This window comes from Cnephaeus nilssonii (genome assembly GCF_951640355.1).
Source record: "Cnephaeus nilssonii genome assembly, chromosome: 5".
In the NCBI taxonomy this organism is placed as follows: domain Eukaryota; kingdom Metazoa; phylum Chordata; class Mammalia; order Chiroptera; family Vespertilionidae; genus Cnephaeus; species Cnephaeus nilssonii.
Genome location: NC_137076.1, coordinates 26,271,250 through 26,296,157, shown reverse-complemented (window position 1 = coordinate 26,296,157; position 24,908 = coordinate 26,271,250). Strand labels below are relative to the sequence as shown.

General features: G+C 39.6%; 2 protein-coding genes across 2 annotated transcripts in view; both read right to left on the bottom strand.

Annotated features, from left to right (window-relative positions):
• Positions 1-24,908, bottom strand: part of LOC307098912 (olfactory receptor 7E24-like) — a gene marked incomplete at its 3' end in the record, with an annotated part of 280,559 nt that overhangs the window by 75,316 nt on the left and 180,335 nt on the right. The gene's annotated exons all lie outside the window — the stretch shown is intronic.
• Positions 642-11,759, bottom strand: LOC307100252 (olfactory receptor 7E178-like; the record flags this gene model as incomplete). The annotated part of the gene is made up of 2 exons (XM_079772639.1): positions 642-1,100; positions 11,289-11,759. The coding sequence occupies 2 exons, from the start codon at positions 11,757-11,759 to the stop codon at positions 642-644; spliced, it is 930 nt and encodes a 309-aa protein (XP_079628765.1).

The following is a 24,908-nucleotide window of genomic DNA, read 5'->3' as shown; positions in this document are numbered from 1 at the left end:
TCAGAAAGCAAGGGTGCTCACAGGGATCATTGTTATTGCATGGGTGCGAGGGACACAGACACACAGAGACAAGGAGACATGGAGACGTGGAGACGACTGACTGGCAGCCATTGCTGTTTGCTCCACCCTGGTGATCCCTGAGACCCGCCCCACCCACTTTACAACCCACCCAAGCTGTGCACAGCGGCTTTTGCATATGAATGGCCTGTCATTTTGCAGCCTAACCTAACAAACTGCAGCTGGGTCAGAGAGCTCCAAACTTCCAAACCCCAAACAAAGAGGAGAAATCTCCAAATCTTGCTGTACCTCATGCTGGGTGGCCTCAGGTAGTGTCTGACTTTGCACCGCCTTGGAGATCCAGGAGCCAGTGTACCTAGTGGTCAGTGTGAGACAATATCAGATTTCAACTCCTCACATCCATATAATCCTGGAGGGGCTATGACTTAAGTAGGGAGTCAAAAACAATCTCCCAATTCCATTACAGCTAAGCTAAGAAGATAAATTGTGTAAGCAAAAAGCATAGAGCCATATAGGTACATATGCACAATGTGACTGCAGAACACAGAATTTCTTGTTGCACATGTTTGATTTTGCTGCTTTTTCCAGTCTATGAATCAAAAATGATAGCATGGGTATAGAGATCACACTGTTCTTCTGACCATCCTCCATAGGGCACTCTTGATGTCTCTGTTTCTCAGGCTGTAGATGAAGGGGTTCAGCATGGGGGTGACAACAGTGTACATCACTGAGGTCACTGCATCCTTCTTTGGGGAATATGAGACAGCAGAACTGAGGTACACACCAAGGCCTGTTCCATAAAATAAGCAAACAACTGACAAGTGAGAGCCACAGGTAGAGAAGGCTTTATATTTTGAACCTGATGATGGCATTCTCAGAATGGAGGACACAATTCTATAGTAAGAGAAAAGGACCCCTGAGAGTGGGACACCACCAAAGATGGCTCCAATAAAGTAGATCAATATCTCATTGGTGGAGGTGTCAGAACACGCAAGGTTGAAGAGTTGAGAAGGGTCACAAAAGAAATGAGGGATTTCCAAATCTGCACAGAAGCTAAGTTGTGACACCATCAAGTAGTGCAGCTGGGAGTCCAAAAGGCTGAAGAAAAATGACAGCAGGACCAACAAGCCACAGAGGCGAGGGCTCATGATGACTAGGTAGTGTAGGGGCTGACAAATGGCCACCAACCGGTCATAGGCCAGCACAGCCAGGAGTAGACTTTCCAAACATGCAAAAAGAGAAAAAAAACTAACCTGAGTTAGGCAGCCTGCATAGGTGATGGATTTGCTGTGTGTCTGGAGGTTCAGCAGCATCTTGGGAACTGTAGTGGTGCTGAAACTGATGTCAGCCAAGGACAAATTGGAAAGGAAGAAGTACATAGGTGTGTGGAGGTGGGAGTCAGAGATGACAGCCAGGATAATGAGTAGGTTCCCAAGCATGGTCACCAGGTACATGGACAGGAACAGCCCAAACAGAAGAGGCTGCAGCTCTGGATCATCTGAAAGTCCCAGGAGGAAGAATTCTGAGCCACGTGTTCGATTCTGTGGTTCTATGCAGATAGGACACATTTTGAAAAAGAAGAGAGCGCTAAATAAATGAAACAAGTGTAGAGGCGTCCATATTTTGGATCCAAGCAGTTCACAAATAGTTACACTTGAGGACCACATACCCTCCTCGCTCATTACCTTCAGCAACATGTCTGAGTTGTTAACTCTTTTTAGAACTCTTTGCTTATTGGTGTCTGGACTATTCATCTGTTTCTATAGACACTTTAGAGTAACTGGGTCAAAGAATATTAGAGAAGAAAGGACATTTTGAGATAATAAATTCATGAAAGGAACAAAATATCAGCCTTCTACTTTGAAGGAAAAAATATGGAATGAGAAATATTCTTTTATATGACAATCATCATTATATTTGAAAGACACTAAGAAGCAGTTGAAAGTATTTTATCTCATCCAAATGCAGTGTAAGAAATTTTCTTAATTTGGAATATAGTCTAGAAGTCCTAAAACCACATTAACTTTGTTCTAACCTACCAAAAAATGTTAATAACCAGATAGCATTTGTACATGGCAAATATCTTTCATTTTTTGTTTGTTTGTTTGTTTGTTTGTTTGTTTGATTACATCCATCTTCCTTGGAGATAAGTGCTCACTCAAATGTGTGGATTATCTGACCAAAGTCCCCTCAAATAAAACTCATATATAAATATTTGGTCTTGGTAGACTACACATTTTGAAAAATATGTTTTTGTTAAATGCACAATACAGCATCACTGATCCTGAAGATGATAGTATTTTACAATGCACCCATGATTAAGTAATAACTAACTTTCACGAAAAGTAAATACTCTGTACTAACTTTTCTCTTGGAAAGGTTATTTTCTATCAGTGATGCACAATCCAAGAGAAACATCTGAGATTGACTTTGCACTTTACTGTTTTGGTGTGTAGTGGATGGGTGCTTCTTAAATATGTCTCTAATCAGAAGCATTTGTGAAGGGTTGATTTCTCATCAGAACCAACCCTCCAATGAACAGTTGAAAAACTTAGGACCAAACAAGGCCTTACACCTTAAGTTGGCTTCTTGTGCAGCTGAAGAGCTTTCCCAGTCAGTTCTTCCTCATAGGCAGACCGCATTTCTCCTAAACCAGTCCCTGAGGCAACTCAGGTCAAAACAGAAGTATTACTTTGTCAAAATAGTTATTCCTTTGTGTGACATGCTAGATCCCTTTGTATATAACTGATCATTTCCATTTTGTAATACTACCTAAACTTTAGATTCACTAATCATAAAAATTATTTTTGCATCAAAAAAAGTTATGTACTTTGGGGGAAATCAAATGGGAAAAGAACAAAAACAGCTATTACAAACAACTGGTTAGCTTGCCCATCTGTAACAAGGGTATATTAATTAAACTGGTCTAATAGGATTGCTGCACGAACACCAGGGGGATGAGGGCATGAATGGGGTGTTGGGAGGTTAATGGAGGGATGAGGACACGTATGTAATACCTTAATCAATAAAGAAATTAAAAAAAGAAATAACATTAAATGATAAATATAAAATACTTAAACATTTGTTATCAATGCTAGTTGATCATTATAATTACTTATCCATCTTTTAAAACTTAATGATTAGCTGGCCATAACCGAGAGCCAGTTAAATTAGAATTTCTACATGTAAGTGCTTTGAGCATATTAACATGTAGCTAGGGTAGAGAATCATTGCCAGGCTATAAATAAATGTTGTATTAATGTTATCAATTATTATCAATAGTATTTCCCACTAATGAACAACATAGACTGATGAACAAGAACAGACCCAGAAACAAGGAGGCATGGATCAGACTGTCAGGCCTCAGAGGGAGGGTAGGGAAGGGTGGGGGTCAAGGGGAGAGAACAACCAAAGGACTTGTGTGCGCAAGCATATGAGCCTAACCAGCTGTTAAGGACAACAGGGGGGTGGGGGCATGTGTGGGGAGGGGTGTGGGATAGGAATGGGGGGATGAGGACAAATATGTGATACCTTAATCAATAAAGAAATTTAAAAAAACACAAAAATAGTATTTCCCACTACCCATATTAAAATATGAATATTTAATAATATGTGCTATAGAACTCATACTTATTATTGGTAAAACTTAAGGGTATTTTGTGATCCCTGCCTAATCTTTCTCTGCACTTCAGTTGTCCAAAGGCAAACACTGTCATGAATTTCATGAATGCATTTTCCTTTCAATGTTTTTATAACGTTAGCATTGAGCTTTGTACTCAGAAGCAGTTTTCCTGAAAACTTATCTAAATGCTCTCATGTTACTCATATTGTTCCCTGAGTTCTCATTTGCCACAGCATTGCGTTTCAAGTCTCCCTGAGAAATGCATACATCAATTTCAGCACTTTGAATGATGCTCAGTATTAACGGTGGGGTAAACTTCATTTTATTTTTCATTTTTTTATTAAGACTGGGCTAAGAAAATTCTTAAGCCCCTCTCCGTATCACACAAATGATAATTTTTTAAAGATATAATCAAAAAAGATAATTGAGTTGTAAAATTATTATGTGTGCAATTTTACTATTAATTACCGAGACACTTGCTTTCCCAATAGAAAAATCAGACAAAATCAAATACATGCTCTGATTGCCAACATATAAAATTAGAAAGTTCCTTGAAGTCTGACTACCAATAGTCTTCAGGATAGAGCCACAGGAAAATGCGCATTTGTATAGGGAATGATGTTTTAATATCTCGGTTTTACAAATATGCTGAGAAATGCATTACTATCCTTGGGAAACCCTATGATCCACAACTTTCATGCAGTAAAGGTCCCTTCAAACTACACATGAACTCATCAGATCCCAACAGAAGGACTTGGTGGTGGTGCCCTTGTTTGGAAAGAAACAATCATTGTGCCGCAGTGGAGGGGACAGAGCCTGGGCTGGGAATCAGGAGGCCTGTGTCTGAGTCCCACAGCTGTCACCCACTAAATGGGATGTGTGAGTAAATCTTTTCACCTCTCTGTACATAGAAATGGGAGAACAACACCCATCTCTGGCAAATGTGTGACACCCAATTGTCTTTAAGTCAGAATGGAAGAGTGGGCTTATTGATGAAAATCAATCCCAGGAAAGGCTGAAGGACGACATTTTATTCTGTGATACAGCAGAGAAAGGTAGAAGCCTATCCTGTCCCAGGTAATTTGTTCACGGAATGAGAGGAAATCCTAAAATGTGTCTCAGTCCACACAAAAAGATTTACTTCCCTTCTCTTTCCTTCTCTTTTCAATATTTCGAACTTTTATGAAAATCTCCACAATTTCTCTTTATATTTAAATGTTGTAGCCCTATCCTGTATGGCTCAGTGGATAGAGTGTTAGCCTGCTGACCAAAGGGTCCCAAGTTTCATTCCAGTCAAGCACATGTATCCTGGTTGCAGGCTCCTCCCCGGGCCCAGGGCTGGTCAGGATACATGCAGGAGGCAACCAATCAATGTGTTTCTCTCACATAAATGTTTCCCTCTGTCTTTCCCTCTCTCTTCCACTTTCCCTAAAAGGTCAATGGAAAAATGTCCCCCGGTGAGGATTAATAAAACAAAAACAAAAACAAAATGCCCTGGCCTGTTTGACTTAGTGTATAGAGCTTCCACCTGCAGTCAAGGACACATTCCCAGGTTGCAGGTTCCATCCCCAGTAAGGGGTTTGCAGGAGGCAGCTAATCAATGATTCTCTCTAATCATTGAGGTTTCTATCTCATTCTTCCTGTCCCTTCCTCTCTGAAATCAATAAAAAATATATATAAATATATGAATATAAATGTGAATATGAATATGAATATAAATATAAATATAAATACACATATAAATATAAATATAAAGTGGTAGATACTATTAAATGGAAATGGATAGGTTTCTTAGAAAACCCATGACATAGATACATACAAACACTGTTTTATTTCTGCTGACACCAGGAGACATTGCTAAAAGGAGGGAAATTACTGGAAAGAAAGCACTGGGTGTGTGGAACCCGTGTCACCCACACTCTGTTTCTGGGCATAAAGAAGATTCTATTCAATATTTAGCAGATTGTTGTTTTCTCTGCCAAGCAGAGGATAGGCCCTGGGGGGTCAGAAAGAATGAGACTCAGATGTTTCCCTCCAGCTATTTAGATTCTACCCTTTTAAAGACAAAAATATCTGAAACATTCCATACTGGTGCCCTCCCAGCTGTTTGTCCCAACTCCCCTGTTTGTCCTAATGATGAAAAAGAAATGCTCCTGACAGTCCCTTCTCCGTCCATCGCCTCCACAGTACTCACTGGGCAGTTCTGTCTCTGCTGGAGTCTGACCAGGGAGTGGGAATCCACTGCCCCTGTCCTGCCTGGCAAGCAATGAAGGTTCAGGTTCCATCAAGACTGGCAGGACGTCAGAGTTAGTCATGGGCTCCTGATGCAGTGGATGCGAGAGGAGAAGACTCAGATGTGAAGCCCCCTGGACTGAGACAGGAAGCTGAAGGGCTGGAGGCACAGCTGATTATCTATTGCTGCATGGCCCTGGAGCTCAATGCACAGAGGTCATAATTAGTGAAATGGGTCCGGGTTATCCCAATCTCTGAGGACTTGCTGTTACTAATGGAAGAGGAAAAGGGACTGTAGTTTTTAAGGGTTTGGGCCCTTCCTCTTCTCAGGAGAAAGTTTCCCTGTAATTCTTGCTTCCAAGTTGCAGGAATTTTATAAATTTAAACAATTTTTTTCAATTGAAAAGCAGCAATGTGTAACTTGGACGTCTACACATTCATTGAATTGACCATTCTATGGAGGGATAATTATGTTTTCTATACCAAGAATATGATCTCATTTCTATTTTCTCATTTAATATTTATGTCTCTAAAGAGGAACTTCCTCTTTTTTTCCATAGTCTAGCTTTGGGGTTTTGGATTTTATGTGTTGAGATATGGTTTTTCTTTGTTATTTAGAAAGACAAAGTTCTACTTTTTCTGTGGAATTTATGCGTATTTTTTTAATTTCTTTATTGATTAAGGTATCACATATTTGTCCTCATCCCCCCATTCCCATCCCAAACCCCTCCTCACGCATGCCCCCACCCCCCTGTTGTCCGTGACCACTGGTTAGGCTCATATGCATGCACACAAGTCCTTTAGTTGATCTCTCCACCTTATCCCCACCCTCCCCTACCTTTTCTCTGAGGTCCGACAGTCTGATCTATGCTTCCTTGTCTCCAGGTCTGTTCTTGTTCATCAGTCTATGTTGTTCATCATTTCCCCTAGATGAGTGAGATCATGCGCTACTAGAAATACACTTATAAGAACCGAAAATGAGACAAGCAATAATGGTTATGCTGAGAGGCAAATGAATCAGTCTGTAGTGAGTTTCTTTCTGGGCCAACAGTTCTTTTGAGTCCCAATTGCATATTGTTACATTAGACAACCATCTATTTTGATATACCAAATTGTCAATCTTCTTAAATCATACAGTTGGTTTCACAGATGTCTGTGTTCTGAATGTAGGGCTGTAGTCATCCGTCTTTTCTTTTTCTTTTTTTTTTATTAAATTTATTGGGGTGACATCGATTAACAAAAATTACATAGGTTTCAGTGTACAATTCTTTTTTTAATATATTTTTATTGATTCAGAGAGGAAGGGAGAGGGAGAGAAACATCAATGATGAGAATCATTGGTCACTGCCTCCTGCACGCTCCCTACTGGGGATCGAGCCCGCAACCCAGGTATGTGACCTTGACCAGAATCCAAACTGGGACCCTTCAGCCCACAGGCCGACGCTCTATCCACTGAGCCAAACCGGCTAGGGCTCAGTGTACAATTCTATAATACATTATATGTATACTACAGGCCCAGTGCATGATTGAATCATGCACGTGTAGGGTCCCCTACATGCTTTCACTTTTTGCGGTGGAGCTGGGTGCCTGTCCGCTGGTGTACAGGCTCGGCAGAGGCTTCTGAAAGGCCTGGTGCCAGAGCAGACAGGCACCCAGCTCCCCAACTTTTGATGGTCCACGGCCGCTGAGGGGGGCTACCCTGCTGTTGAGAGGCGCAGCTGGGTGTCCGTGGCAGGCCCCCTCCCGCCCCCTGCGCCTCTAAAGGCCGCTGAGGGGGGCTGCTGCAGACACCTGGCTACCCTGCTGTTGAGAGGCGCAGCTGGGTGTCCTTGGCAGGCCCCCTCAGCGGCCGCGGATCTGGCCGTTGAGAGGTGCAGGGGGCGGGACTCCCGCCCCCTGCGCCTCTCAACAGCAGGGTAGCCACCCTCAGTGGCAGCGGATCCATTGCCTCTCAAAGGCCAGAGAGACCACCCCGAGTCCCGCCCCCCAGCCTCCCGCAGCCCAATCGTGGGAGTAGCAGAGTTATGGTAATTTACATGTTACTCTATTATTAGATAGGATTATGTTGTGTGCTCACAATCCCCAGTCAAGTCTCCTTCATCACCTTTTATCCTGAAACCCTTTATCCTCATCTACTGCTCCCTACACCCTTTTCCTTCTGGTAATCACCATTCTGTTGTCTGTCTATGATGGGGGTTTTTATACTTAATCCCTTCAACTTTTTCACCCAGCCCCTCAACCCTTGCCCTCTGACAGCTGTCAGTCTGTCGTCTGAATTTATAAGTCTATTTCCATTTTGTTACTTTATTTTGTTCATTAGATTCCACATATAAGTGAAATAATATGGTAGTTTTCTTTCTCTGACTGGCCTATTTCACATAGCATAATACTCTCCTGGATAAAAAATATATAATAAACACAAAATAAAAGAAAAAACTTAAAAAAAAAAACTCTCCAGGTCCATCCATTCTGTCATAAGAGGTAAAACTTCCTTTATTTTTTTTCTGAAATCCTCACCAAAGGTATGTTTTTATTAATTTGAGAGAGAGAGAGGACAGGAAAGAGTGGGAGAGACATTGATGTGAGACACATCAATTGGTTGCCTCCTGCATGCACTCTGACAGGGGATTGAACCCACACGCTAGGTATGTACCTTGGCTGGGAATCGAACTTGCAACCTTTTGGTGTATGGGACAATGCTCCAACCAACTCAATCACACAGCTATGGCAAAGTTTCTATTCGTTTTATGGCCTTTATTATGCTGAGGTGTGTTCCCTCTATTCCCACTTTACTGAGTTGTTATCATAAAAGGGTGCTGCATTTCATCAAATGCTTTTTCTGCACCTATTGATATGATCAGGCGGTTTTTACCCTTCATTCTATTTATGAGATGTCCCAGGTTTATTGAGTTGTGACTGTTGTACCAACCTTGCATCCCTGGGATAAATTCCACTTAATTCGAGTGCATATTTGAATTATGGAATCCATAATTTCTGGATTCCATTTGCTAATATTTTGTTGAGGAATTTAACATCTATGTTCATCAGGGATATTGGCTATAATTTTCATTCGTTGTACAATCTTTATCTGGATCTGGAATCAGGATAATGCTGGCCTCTTTAAATGAGTTAGGGAGTCTTCTCTTTTCTTGAATTTTTTGGAATTGTTTGAGAAGAATAGGTTTTAGTTCTTCTTTAAATGGTTGGTAAAATTCACCTGTGACATAATTCGGTCCAGGACTTTTGTTTGTTTGGGAGTTTTTGGTTACTGCTTTAGTTGTAATCTGTCTATTCAGATTTTTTTTCCTGATTCATTTTTGGAAAATTGTACATTTCTAGGAATGTATTCATGTCATCCAGATTGTTTTATTTGTTGAGATAGTGTTGTTCATACTATTTTCTTAGTATCCCTTGTATTTATGTGGAGTAACTTGTTATATCTCCTCTTTAATTACTGATTTTCTTTATTTGGGTCCTGTATTTCTTGATAAATCTCATTAAAAGTTTGTCAATCTTATTTATCTTTTCAAAAAACATAGCTCTTGGTGTCATTCATCTTTTGTATTTTTTTAGACTTTATTTTATGTGTTTCTGCTCTAATCTATATTATTTCCTTTCTCTTACTCACTTTGGACTCTACTTTTTGTTCTTTTTCTAGTTCCTGTCGATGTAAAGTTAGATTGCTTACTTCTGATTTTTCTTGTTTCTTGAGATAGGTCTGTAATGCTATGAATTATGTCTTGGGACTGATTTTTGCTGTTTGTTTCCAGATATCTTTTTATTTCCTTCCTGATCTCACTGTTAAACCATTCATTGTTTAGTAACATATTATTTAGCATCCGTGTCTTTCTTTTTCTTTTTTTACTTGTGATTAATTTCTAGTTTTATACCATTATGGTCAGAGAAGATGCTTGACATGATATCAAACTTTTTAAATTTATTAAGACATCTTTTGTTTGTTGGTAGTTTTTTTTGTTGTTGTTGTTACTGCTACAAATTCATTAGTTGTAATCTGTCTATTCAGATTTTTTTCCTGATTTCATTTTTGGAAGATTATACGTTTCTAGCAATGTGTTCCATATGCACCAAATTTTAAACATTTATATATAGTAAAGGCGTTTTTAAAAAATAAATATTTATTGTTGAAAGTATTGCATATGTCCCTTTTTCCCCCCATTGCACACCCCCCCCCTAGGCTTCACCACCCTATAGTCTGTGTCTATGGGTTATGCATATATGTATGAGTTCATTGGGTGACCTCTTCTCCCCTCCCTCAACCTCCCCCACACTCTCCCCTGCCTTCCCTCTGAGGTTTCACAATCCAACTGCATTCAGTCATATATTCATCCAGATAATCTCTTAAGGTTAACTTCTAGCTCAGCGTAGGCAAGTGAAATGAACAATCCAAGGACGGGGAGAGGCTTAGGGGTCTCTGATTCCACAATCCAGCTCTTGGGTCCACTGGCAGTTACATCTTCTTGACGAACTCTTCCTACAGATCCAGTCACCAGTGATTATAGAAAGCTCAGGGCATGACAAAAAAATCCACAATTGAAAACCAGTGAACTGCATCCTCAGAAATTACCTGAATAGATAGATTTGACAGATGCAAAATGTGAATGGAAAATACTCTAAAACTATGGGGAAAGATGTCAAGTTTAAGTATACATTACTAGAATAGTACTTTTCACCTGAATATCAGAATCAATAAGGAGAACCTCTCATTCACTTATTATGATGAACAAAGAATCCCAGAATATTCTGCCAATTCAATTAAAGACAAATCAAATGGTGTAAAGTTCATTTGTGAAGAATGAAGAGAATGAAAACCACTAGACAAAAAAAAAAGAATATGACCAAAAACAAAAAACAAAACATGTAGTATTCACTAGTCTACATGTTTGGTGTTATTAGTTTTACCAATCATACTCCAAAAAGGATTGCAGAAATATTCACATTGGACTGTTCTGCAGTAGAGCCTCCATAGGGCACTCTTAATGTCCCTGTTCCTCATGCTGTAAATGAAAGGGTTCAGCATGGGGGTGACTATTGTGTACATGACCGAAGCCACCACATCTTTCATGGGGGAAGGAAACAATGCTGATCCAAGGTAAGCTCCAATACCTGTTCCATAAAATAAGCAAACAACTGACAGGTGAGAAGCACAGGTGGAGAAGGCTTTATATTTCCCACCTATTGCTGGAACTCTCAGAATGGAGGAAACAATTTTATAGTAAGAGCAAAAGATCCCCACGACTGGAACACCACCAAAGATGGAGCCAACAAAATACATGAATATGTCATTGATGATGGTGTCAGAGCAGGCAAGATGAAGGAGCTGAGAAGGATGACAGAAGAAATTAGAAATGTTTACATCCTTGAAGCAGGTAAACTGTAATACAATCAAATTGTGCAGCTGGGACTGTAAAAGGCTGATGAAAAATGACACCAAAACTAAGAAGCAACAGAGGTGTGGGTTCATGATGGCTGAGTAGTGCAGAGGGTGACAGATGGCCACAAACCGGTCATACGCCATGACAGTCAAAAGCATGCCATCCATACATCCAAAAAGGATAAAAAAAGACATCTGTGTCAGGCAGCCCCCATAGGAGATGACTCTGCTGTGAGTCTGGATGCCCACAATCATCTTTGGAACAGTGGTAGAAATGAAACCGATGTCAGCCAAGGACAGGTTGCAGAGGAAGAAGTACATGGGGGTGTGGAGGTGGGAATCAGAGCTGACAGTCAGGATGATGAGCATGTTCCCCAACACGGCAACCAGGTACATGGACAGGAAGAGCCCCAAGAGCAGAGGCTGCAGTTCCAGGTCATCGGAGACACCCAGGAGGAAGAATTCTGAGACACGTGTTAGATTCTTGAGTTCCATGGGGGGTGAGACACTTCCTAAAAAAAGGAAAGATGCTTAGAGTAATGAAACAACTAAACAGGCAACCAGTGCTGAGTCTATACCTTGGATTCAGTCCAATCAAAGTAAAGCATTTATACTTAAGGAGCGGTGGCAAACTCATTACCTCATAGGAATTTTTCCTCATTGATTTCTTGGGTATTAACCTGTTTCTATATCTACCTATTTTAGAGACACTAAAGTTAATAGAGTTAATAAAGTCATGAACACAGTAAATATTTGTTTCCTCCTGAAGGAAATATATGAAATAAGAAATATCTTTCTCCCTTGAAAGAAATCACTCCAGCACTGGGCAGTCGCTCAGTTGGTTAGAGAGTCATCTTGATACACCAAGGTTGTAGGTTCAATCCCTACTCAGGACACATACAAGAGTCAACCAATGATTTCTTAAAGAAGTGGAACAACAAATTAATGTTTCGCTCTCTCCCTTATTCTCTCTCTAAAATCAATCAATAAGAAAAAAGATGGTGGCTGGCAGGACAGAGGTGAGAGAGAGGAAGTGAGTGAGGGTATGAAAGGAGAGTATGTGGATGTGTGTGTTGTGTATGCGTGTGAGTGAGGGACAATTAAATCTCACAGGAGCAGCAGGAGCTCTCAGACCAGGCTCTCTTGGACAAAGAGAGACTACTACCACTGTGGGCACTCCCTGGACTGCAGGACTTGGGCACGGAGCCCATGCCATCTTGAAGGGGACAGCGGCCTTTTCTAGGAACTCACCAGCATCACCACCCAGGCAGGACTTTGACACTGCCCACAACCCAGCAGCCACTCCAGCCAAAACCCTGCTACCCCAGCTGCAGACCCGCAGACCCCAGGACCTCCACCTCCAAAGGTGCACCGTTCCCACAGCAGTAAGTGCATCTTCTCCCTCCCCAGAGGCAGAACTCCAGACACCACTTTCATGCATTTCCAGCCACACAGGCATCCAGGGCACACCACTCTGTAGGCTGCGCCTGGGAGCCACTGGGAGCCCCTGCTGGATGTGATTCTGTACAGACAAGGGCGCACTGCCCCTCAGTAGAAATTCTGAATTTCCTCTGCCTGAATAACTGTCTGCAGACACCCCAGCTGTGTAAATTCAGCACCAGGGCCCCTCAAAGTGCATCAGAGCTCTGCGCCGGCAAACTCTCCACCACAGAAGAGCACATTTCCAAAAGGCAGGCACCCTGGGCCCATATATCCACAAGGTCTTCTGGGGAGCTGCTTTGAGCCCCTGCTGGGTGTGATTCTGTACAGACAAGGATGCGCTGCCCCACAGTAGAAACTCTGAATTCCCTCCTCCTGAATAACTGCCCACATACACCCCAGCTGCTTAACTTCATTGCCAGGCCCCTCAAAGTGCATCAGAGCTCTGCACCTGCAAACTCACAATAGCATAAAACTGTAAATCAACTACAATAAAAACAATCCAAAAAAATCAAACACATGGAGACTAAATAACATGCTATTAAACAATGACTGAGTTACCAAAGAGATCAAAGAAGAAATAAAAAACATCATGGCAACAAATGACAAGAAACAGTGGACAAACAGGGACACACTCCCCCTGGCAGTAGAAATTCTGAATTCACTCATCCTGGATACCTGCCCACAGACGCCTCAATTGCACAGCTTCAGTGCCAGGGCCCTTCAGAGTACTTCAGTGCCCCTCGCTGGCAAATGCACGATGGGTGCACCTGTGATCCTCCACTGGGAGCGTGCGCATATCCACCACAGGTGCAGCAGCAAAAGCTGAGTCTGCCCACCCACAACTACATAACTCTGGACACCACAGCCATGCCTTTCCAGAATGCAGGCCTCCTGAGACCCATCACCCCAACAGATGGTACCTGGGTGCCACTGTGAGTCCCTGCTGGGCATGCATGATTTCAATCATGGACACAAGACAGCAAAAATTGGGACACCCTCCTCCACGGCTACTGACTTCTAAACACCACAGTTGTACCTTTCCAACTCGCAGGCCTACATCAAGAGAACCCAAATAGCTCAAGTAGGGAGCTACACTAGATCACCAAGCCCAGGAGACCTGAGAGATCACACCAGTAGCACCATCCCCAAAAGAACCTGAGTATCAAACCAATCGGACCTACAATTAAAACATTACAGAAAAACATGGGAAGACAAAAAAGCAATCCCCAAAGGAAATAAAAAGATGAATCACCAGAAAGGGAGTTAAATGAAATTGAGGCTAGCAGCATATCTGAGAAAGAATTCAGAGTAATGGCTATAAGGATGTTTAAACGGCTGGATGACAAATACACACAACTCAATTACAAATACACATAACTCAATGAGAACTATAAGTAGCTGAAAGAGAATGCCACCAACATGAAAAGGAACCAAGAGGAGATGAAGAACGACATAGCTGCAAAAAAGAACACAATGGAAGGCTTAAACAGTAGACTAGAAGAGGCTGAGGACCACATCAGCGAATTAGAAGACAAGGTAGGAAAAAACACACAAACACAGCAGCAACTAGAAAGAAGACTTAAAAAGCAAGAGGAGAGCCTAAGGGAGTTTTGGGACAACACAAAATGAAACAACATTCATATAATAGGGGTACCAGAAGGAGAGGAAGAGAAGCAAGGAGTAGAAAACCTGTTTGAAGAAATAATGACAGAAAACTTCGCTGATATTCGAAAAAAAAACCAAAACTATGCGAGTCCCAAACAAGTTGAACCCCAAAAGACTGACACCAGACACATCATAATTAAATTGCCGAACACCAACGACAAAGTAAGAATCTTAAATCTTGAGTAGGTAACTTTCTGTCTCTCTCTGGTTTGATTTCTGCCAGAGAGAGACAGAAAGTTACCTACAAGGGATCTCCTATTAGAATATTAACTGATTTCTCAACAGAAACACACCAGGCCAGAAGGGAATGGAATGAAATATACAAAGTGATGCAAAGCAAGGGACTGAATCCAAGCATACTATATTAAGCAAGGCTATCATTCTAAATTTAAGGTGGAATCAGGAGCTTCACAGACAAAAAAGGACTAAGGGAGTTTATTGCTACCAAACCAGCAATGTAAGAAATGCTGAAGGGTCTGCTGTAAAAAAAAGAAATAGGAAGTGAAGAAGGAACACAGGGGTGAAGAATAAAAATGGCGACAAACAAGTACCTATCAATAATAGTGCTAAATGTAAATGGATTAAATGCCCCAATCAAAAGGCATAGAGTAACTGAGTGCATAGGAAAACATGACCCATATATCTGCTGTATATAGGAAACCCACCTCAGAAAAAAAGACACACACAGACTGAGGGTGAAGGGATGGAAAAACTTTTTTCAGGCAAATGGAAATGAAAAAAAACTGGGGTAGCAATACTTATATCTGACAAAATAGATCTCAAAGTGAATAACATAAAAAAATAAGGAATGCCACTTCATAATACTAAAGGGAACAATCCAACAAGAAGAAATAACTCTGGTAAACATATACGCACCCAATACAGGAGCACCCAAATACATTAAAAAAATTCCTGAAGGATATCAAGGGAGAGATGGACAGCAATACAATCATAGTAGGGGACTTTAATACCCACTATCACCATTGGACAAATCCTCTAAACAAAAAATCAGCAAAGAAACATCAATCCTAAATGACTCACTAGACCAGATGGAATTAATTGACATCTTCAGAACATTTCATGCCAAAGCCACAGAATATACATTCTTCTCAAGTGCACATGGGTCTTTTTCAAAGATAAACAATATATTGGGTCACAAGCAAAGTCTCTTCAAATTCAAGAAGATAGAAATCATATCAAGCATCTTCTCAGATCACAGTGGCATAAAACTGGAAATCAACTACAATAAAAACAATCCAAAAAAATCAAACACATGGAGATTAAATAACATGCTATTAAACAAGGACTGGGTTACCAGAGAGATCAAAGAAGAAATAAAAAACATCATGACAACAAACGACAATGAAAACACAACAATCCAAAATCTATGGGACACAACGAATGCAGCCTTGAGAGGGAAGTTCATAGCTCTACAAGCCTACTGCAAAAAAACAAGAAACAATGACAATAAATTACCTAACCCTACAACTCAAACAGTTAGAAAGAGAGAAGCCCAGGGTAAGCAGAAGGAAGAAAATAATAAAAATCAGAGTGGAGATAAATGACATAGAGACCAAAAAAACAATACAAAAGATCATTAAAACCAAGAGCTGGTTCTTTGAAAAGATAAACAAAATTGACGAACCTCTAGGAAGGCTCAACAGGAAGCAAAGAGAGAGGACCCAAAAAAACAAAATGAGAAATGAAAGAGGAGAAATAACAAACAGACCCCACCAAAATACAAAGAATTGTTTAAAAATACTATGAACTACTCTGTTCCAACAAACTGGACAATCTGGAGGAAATGGACATATTCCTAGAAAAATATAACCTTCCAAAAATCAATCAGGAAGAATCTAAACATCTCAATAGGCTGATAACTATGGAAGAAATTTAAGCAGTTGTCAAAAAGCTTCCTGCAAACAAAAGCCCGGGGCCTGACGGCTTCACAGGGGAGTTTTACCAAACATTCAAGGAAGAACTAAAACCTATCCTCCTCAGACTATTCCAAAAAATTCAAGAGGAAGGAACACTTCCAAGCTCATTCTATGAAGCCAGCATCACCATAATACCAAAACCAGATAAAGACAACACAATAAAAGAGAATTACAGGCCAATATCCCTCATGAACATAGGTGCCAAAATCCTCAACAAAATTCTAGCAAATTGGATCCAGCAGTACATCAGGAAGATCATACACTATGACCAAGTAAGATTTATCCCAGGGATGCAAGGATGGTACAATATCCGAAAATCAATAAACGTGATACATCACATAAACAAATTGAGAGAAAAAGCCACATAGTCATATCAATTGATGCAGAAAAAACCATTAGACAAAATCCAACACCCATTTTTGATAAAAACTCTCAGTGAGGTGGGAATAGAAGGATCATACCACAACATAATAAAAGCCATATATGACAAACCCACAGCCAACATCATACTCAATGGGCAAAAACTAAAACCATTTCCCCTAAGAACAGAAACAAGACAGGGATGCCCATTCTCACCACTCCTGTTTGACATAGTACTGGAAGTATTAGCCATTGAGATTAGACAAGAAGAAATAAAAGGCATCCACATTGGAAAAGAAGTAAAACTCTCCTTATTCACAGATGACATGATATTGTACATAAAAAAAAACCTAAAAACTCCATAAAAAAATATTAGACTTAATAAATGAATTTGGCAATGTAGCAGGATACAAAATTAATGCCAAGAAATCTATGGCATTTCTATTCACCACTAGTGAATTTACAGAAAGAGAGACTAAAAAAGCAATCCCATTTACCATCGCACCAAAAAAAATTAAGATACCTAGGAATAAACTTAACTAAGGCGGTAAAAGACCTATATGCGGAAAACTACAGGGTACTGAAAAAAGAGATAGAGGAATACATAAGCAGTTGGAAGGACATACCATGTCCCTGGATTGATAGAATCAACATCATTAAAATGTCCATACTACCCAAAGCAATCTATAGATTCAATGCAATCCCCATTAAAATACCAATGGCATATTTCACAGACCTAGAAAAAACTCTCCAAATAATCATCTGGAATAAAAAAAGACCCCAAATAGCCACAGCAATCCTGAGAAAGAAGAACAAAATAGGTGGGATCTCAATACCAGATTTGAAGCTGTATTTCAAAGCCACTGTGCTCAAAACAACCTGGTACTGGCACAGGAACAGGCATATAGATCAATGGAATAGAATAGAGAACCCAGATATCAACCCAAACCACTATGCTGAATTAATATTAGACAAAGGAGGCATGAACATACCATGGAGTCAAGACAGTCTCTTCAATAAATGGTGTTGGGAAAATTGGACAGATACATGCAAAACAATGAAACTAGACCACCAACTTACACCATACACAAAAATAAACTCAAAATGGATAAAGGACTTAAACATAAAATGGGAAACCATAAAAATACTAGAGGAATCCACAGGCAGAGATATCTCATACAGATATCGAAGGAATTTCTTCACTGATACCACTCCTAGGGCAATGGAAACTAAAGAGAAAATAAACAAATGGGACTACATCAAAATAGAAAGCTTTTTTACAGCAAAAGAAACCATCAACAAAACAACAAGAAAGCCCACCGTATGGGAGAACATATTTGCAAATGGTATCACTGATAAAGGTTTAATCTCCAACATTTACAGGGAACTTATACAACTTAATAAAAGAAGATAAATGATCCAATAAAAAAAATGGGCAATGGACCTAAATAGAATATTTTCAAAAGAAGACAGAAGGAAGGCCAAGGGATATATGAAAACATGCTCAATGTCACTAATTATCCGAGAGATGCAAATCAAAACGACAATGCGATACCATCTCACACCTGTCAGAATATCTATCATCAACAAATCAACAAACAACAAGTGCTGGCGAGGATGCAGAGAAAAAGGAACCCTCGTGCACTGCTGGTGGAAATGCAGACTGGTGCAGCCACTGTAGAGAACAGTATGGAATTTTCTCAAAAAACTAAAATTGGAGCTCCCATTTGACCCAGTAATTCCACTTCTAGGAATATACCCCTAGAAACTAGATACACCAATCAGAAAGGATATATGCACCCCTATGTTCATAGCAGCACAATTCACCATAGCTAAGATTTGGAAACAGCCTAAATGAACATCAGCAGATGAGTGGATTAGAAAACTATGGTACATCTACACAATGGAATATTACACTGCTATAAAAAAAGAAGGAATTCCTACCATTTGCAGCAGCATGGATGGAACTGGAGAGCATTATGCTAAGTGAAATAAGCCAGGCAAAAATACCACATGATCTCACTCATTTATGGAAAATAAAGAACATTATAACCTGATGAACATAAAGATAGATACAGAGGCAGTAAAGCATCGAACAGACTGTCAAATTACAGCAGGAAGGCTGGGAGTGTTGGGGAGAGGAGAAAAGAGTTAACCGAAGGACTTGTATGCATCCATATAAGCACAACCAATGGACACAAGACACTGGGGCAGTGGGATGAGGGCATGCAACAGGGGGTAGGGGAGGCTGAGGGAAGGTCAATAGAGAAAAAGAGGAGATATATGTACTACTATATGTAATACTTTAAACATTAAAATTAAATTTTAAAAAATAAAATCAATCATTAAATTTTATTTAAATCACTCCAGTTCAAAGACACTGGAAAGCAAATATACCTTAATTTACCAAAGTACTATACCAAAAACATTTAAATTAGGAATATTTATACATGTTTTTATCATTACCAGTATTCTAAATTAAAGTCAAATGTAATTAATCACTTGGAATATTTCTATGACAGTTATCATCCTGGACTTTTATTATCATTTGGTTTTCCCCAGTATCCATACTCAATGGAAATAAGTGCTCACTCAAATATCTGTTTTGTTTTGTTTTTCTTTTTAATATATTTTTTATTGATTGCAGAGAGGAAGGGAGAGAGAGAGAGAGAGAGAAACATTAATGATGAGAGAGAATCATGGATTGGCTCCCCCCTGCAGGCCCCCTACTGGCTGGGGGGGGGCGATTGAGCTGGCAACCATGGTAAGTGCCCTTGGTAGGAATCAAACCTGGGACCCTTTAGTCTGCAGGCCAATGCTCTATCCACTGAGCCAAAGGGGCTAGGGCTGTGTTTTCTTTTAAAAGTCTTTTCATAGTGATTGTACCTGTCTACATTCCCACCAGCAGTGAATGAGTGTTCCTTTTTTGCCACAACCTCTCCAACACTTCTTATTGCTCAACCTGCTGATAATGGGCACTCTAGCGGGTGTAAGGTGGTAGGTCATTGTAGTTTTAATTTGTATTTCCCTAACTGCTACTGAGGTTGAACATCTTTTCATATATCTATTGGCTATTGGGAGAGGTGAATTTTCAGGTCCTCTGCTTACTTTTTGATTAGGTTGTTTGTTTGGTGTTGAGCTTTATTAATTTTTTATATATTTTGGAAAGTAAACCTTTGCAAATACATAATTTTGAGTTTGGAGCTACTTTTGTTGGAGCTACTTTTTGCAAATATCATCTCCAATCTGGCTGGCTATTTGTTTTATTGTCAGTTTCTTTGCTGTGCAGAAGCATTTTAGTTTTATATAGTCCCATTCATTTATTTTTGCCTTTATTTCCCTTGTCTTTGAGGTCAAGTTCATAAAATGTCTTCTATGGCCAAGGTCCATAGGTTTTCTTCTATGTAATTATTGTTTGGGGTCTTATATTTAGGTCTTTGATCCATTTTAAATTCACTTTTGTACATAGGGACAAACTGTAATTCAGTTTAATTCATTTGCATGTGGCTTTTCAGTTTCCCCAACAACATTTATCAAAGAAACTATCTTTATTCCATCCTGTGTTTCAAACTCCTTTGTCAAAAATTATCTGTCCATATATAGACTGATACATCCAGTATGGAATCCAGTCGTCAAAAAATTAAGAATAGAGCTACCAGACGACCCAGCAATCCCTCTCCTGGGTATATAACTAAAAACTCAAAATCATGTATTTGCAAAGATATATGCACCCCTATGTACATTGCAGCATTATCCAAAGTGGCCAAAACATGGAAACAACCATGACCCGTGATAGAGGACTGGATAAAGATGTGGTACATATACATCATAGAACACTACTCAGCCATAAGAAAGAATGAAATAATGCCATTTGCAACAACATAGATGGACCTTGAGAACATCATGCTAAGTGAAATAAGTCAGAAAAAGCTAAGATCTGTATGATTTCACTCATATGTGAGATATAAAACTGAAAATTGTGAACACAAACACCAGTATAGTGATTGCCAGAGAGAAGGGGGTAGGGAAGAAGGGAGTTCTAATATGTGATGACAGGAGAAGATTTTATTTTGGGGGGCGGGCACACAATGCAATATACAGAACTTGTAACATAGAAACCCACACCTGAAACCTATATGTTCATGTTAACCAATGTCACCCCAATCGATTTATTAAATAAATGTTTTTTGAAGATGCAAAAAAGTATTTTCAAATATTAATCCTACACCTAGGCTTTTCAGGCAGGTTATTTATATCACACTATACAATCTCAGGGAGTCTTTGTGTTTGAAACTGCTCTTTCCTTTGCTTTTCTCCATAATGTAGCGACTAGGTTAAAGTGTTTAAACATGCTTCTAATTCTAAAATTTGTGAAGCATTCTTTTCTCATCAAATCAACCATCTTATTTACAGTTGGGGTTTTACACCCAACGGAAGTCCCAAAGCTATGTATAAAACTAAGTCTTTTGAAGTCTAGTTGAGAATTTTTATATCAACCCTTCCTACTAACAGGAATTACAATTCTCTTTCAACCAGCTCCCTGAAGACAACTTGAAACTCCCTTTTTCCTGGCAGGTAAAAATATGATTTAATTTGAGAAAAATGCAAAAGAGGAAAGCACATAAAATAACATAACAAAAGCCTGGGTAGTTTCTACATTTATAACATGGGGATTAAAATGGAACCTACTTTATAGGGTTGCTGCAAGAAATTAAATTAAATTAATATAGACCAGTGACTCTCACTTCTGATGGGCCACTATAATTACCTGTGGATCTTTTAAAATATACTGATGCCCTAGCTACAGCCTAGAATCAGTTAAATAAGAATTTCTATGTGTGAGTCTGATGATGATTCCAATATACAGCCAAGTTGAGAATCATTGCGTTAGAACATTACCAGGCACTTAGCAAATGTTGCATTAATGTTATCTATTATTATCATTATACCCACTCATCATTTTTAAAATGTAACCATTCAGTAATATTTGCTTCAGAACTTATATTTTATAGAGATTTGAAATATCACCAATAAAATTTCTGTTTTGTTTCTATCCCATTCCCCTGCATACCTGTCCCACAAAGTCAACCATTGTCAGTAATTTGGTGGGTATATATTCTTGCCAATGCTACCATAATGTTAAGATTTATTTTGTACTCATAAACAGTCTTCCTGAAAATTTAGTTGTAAAGTATCACACTACACATGTTATCCCTGTAATGTTCTCATTAAAACTTCATGTTTTAAAAAAATACTTCATATTTTAAATCTTTCTGTGAAGTACATGCATCTAGTTTAAAAATTTAAGCTAATGTATAATATTGCCAGAGAAATAGATTCTATTTTTAATTCATTATAATGACAATCCTATGCAAATTGTTTTACCTGTCCAAATCACACAAGTGAGAATGTCTGTAAGATAGATATGTGTGAAGTATAATTGCCAGCATTGTAAAAATCGGTACACATTGAATTTTACTACTAGTTGTCTAAATTTTTCTCCAATAAAAAAAAATCAAATGCAATCAATTACCTGCTCTTATTGCTGAGATGTAGAACCAGGATGCCCCAAAATCTGTCTAGTAATAGTCATTTCATGACAGATCACATGAAATTCTCAACTTCTAGAGGAAATAATGCTTGCATATCTTAGATTTCCTAAAAGAAATGGAAAAACCATTACTATTTATAGAAAGCCCCTATAAACCACAATATATATTCCAGAAGGACCCTTCTGAATCACTTAGTCCATCCCGTTATTCACAGATGACCTCACTGAGTCCTAGTAGGAGAAATCAATTATTTTGCCTCTGTTTCCTCATCTTAGACAAAACAAACTTGAGAAAAAATATATTTGTTCAGGTCTAGTGGATGGGAGAGAGTCTGGGCCAGGAGTCAGGAGATGAAAGTTTGAGTCCCACATCTTTCACACTGTAAATTTAGAGTGTGTGCAAATATCTCAACCTCTCCCTGATAGCATTTTTTACCTACAAATGGGAGACTAATACCCCCAGAAGTTTGGCAATTAATATATTCAGCTATTGCATTTTAATCAGAATTAAAGTACTCTTGCAATAGCAGGTTATTGATATATTTAATCTCAAGAAATATTTAATGACTTTTATTTAATTACATGGCAGAGAGGCCAAAGCCTTCCTTGTCCCAGGGGACTTGAACACTGAATGACTTGGCATCCTAAATGTGAAATCCTAAAAGTGTCTCAGTCCATGAAGTAAGATTAATCTTCTCCTTTCCCGTACTTTGAAATTGTTCCATATTTAAAATTGCCAGAATGTTTTGGCAATTGAATGATGTATGTCTTATAAACAGAAAATAATAGGTCCCTAGGAAGTTCATGTCATAGATATACATAGTCCCTATTGCATCGTGTCTCTAGTCCTATGGAATACTCCTGAATGGGATGAAAGGACAGGCAGAAAAGCAGCCAGTGGGTGGAAGCCTTTTTGCCTACTCTGTGCTGGTGTAAACTAAGGATCTAGTTAATGTTTAACAGGGATTTTTTTGTTTTGGTTGGCTACTCAGTGCCAAAGACAGTATAGGCTCTGGGAATCACAAATTAATGAGATTCAGTCATTTCCCTCCATTCACTCAGTATCTACTTGTACAAGGACTAAATAAAATGTCCTGTCAGAGCCCTAGCTGCTTTGGCTCAGTGGATAGAGTGTCAGCCTGTGGACTGAAGGGCACCAGGTTCCATTCCAGTCAAGGGCACATGTCAGGGTTGCAGGCTTGATCCCCAGTAGAGGGTGTGCAGGAGGCAGCCAATAAATGATTCTTTCTCATCGTTGATGTTTCTAACTCTCCCTCTTCTTTCCTCTCTGAAATCAATAGAAATATTTTTTTAAATGTCCTGTCAGAGATCCAGATAAGTTCATACCTTCAAATCACAGGATATTTTAATCAAAGTACATAAAGCTAGCCTGATGATATTAATAATGATATTTGAAATGTATTTTTCCTTTCTCTTATATATTCATCACATATATAATCGCATATGTACTTTCCACTATATTGAGTTCACTCCTATTTTACCACATAACCAAGTGCAAGTTATATTTGTTCATTTGTAAAATGATGATCATGTGCATACCTCTTTGTTGGGGAAAGATGATGCAGATAAAATGAAACAAGCTCTCCGACACTCAGCTCAGAGCCTGGCTCTTAGGAAGTCCTTGGTGACCATTCATAGTATCTGGCTTACTGTCTTCATCCTCCTCCTCATCATCATCATCAACACCTCATATTTTGGAGTACTTAGGGAACGGTTCTTGTTATTTATTTATTTATTTATTTATTCATTCATTTATTTACTTATGGTTAATGCTAAATCAAAGATATTTTTTCTATTGATTTTTAGAGAGATGAAAGGGAGAGGGAGAGACAGAGAGAAACATTGATGTGAGAGAGACACATCGATTGGTTGCCTCCTGCAAACACGCCAATCAGGGCCAGGGAACCTGCAAGCAAGGTACATGCCCTTGACCAGAATCGAACCCAGGAACCTTCAGTCTGCAGGCCAGCGCTCTTTCCACTGTTATCCCAAACCGGCTAGGGCTCAGGGGACAGTTTAGAGAGGCCTGTTTCCTGCATCATGGGGGTCATTTCTATGGGAATTAAAACTATTGTAAGAGAAAAGCAGAATTCTGAATAAAAGTCCTTGGACTCCCACCAGAACTGAAAACATAAACTTCATAGTGCTTGGAATAGAAACTGCATTTTGGTGCCCTACCACCCGTCTACCCCAAATGTCCTGCTTGTCCTGACAATAAGCAAACAGTGCTCCCCAGCCCCTCTCCCTCCACTGTCTCCCATGGCACTCACTGGGCTGGGCTGCCATTCTGCAGGTGCATGACCAAGGAGGGCCAGTCCTCCTCTGCCTGGTGAGCAATGATGGCTGAGGTTCTGTCCCCAGGACTGGCAGAAAGACAGGCTCGGGCCAGACCTCCTAATGGAGATTATTGTTCTGAAAGGAAGAGGCACAGGTGTGAGGCCAGCTAGACAGGGACTGGAAAGCTGAAAGGCTGGAGACACAGACTAATTATTTATGGAAGTACGCCCTTGAGCACTCAATGCACAGTCTTCTTAATTAACCGAATTGGTCCATGAACTCTATTCCCTGAGGACTTCACAACCTTAGAGAACCACGGGAGGAAAGAGTCAGTGTCCTTGGTCCAGCTCAATTACTTCTGAGCCCTATGCCATCCCAGGGGGAAGTTCA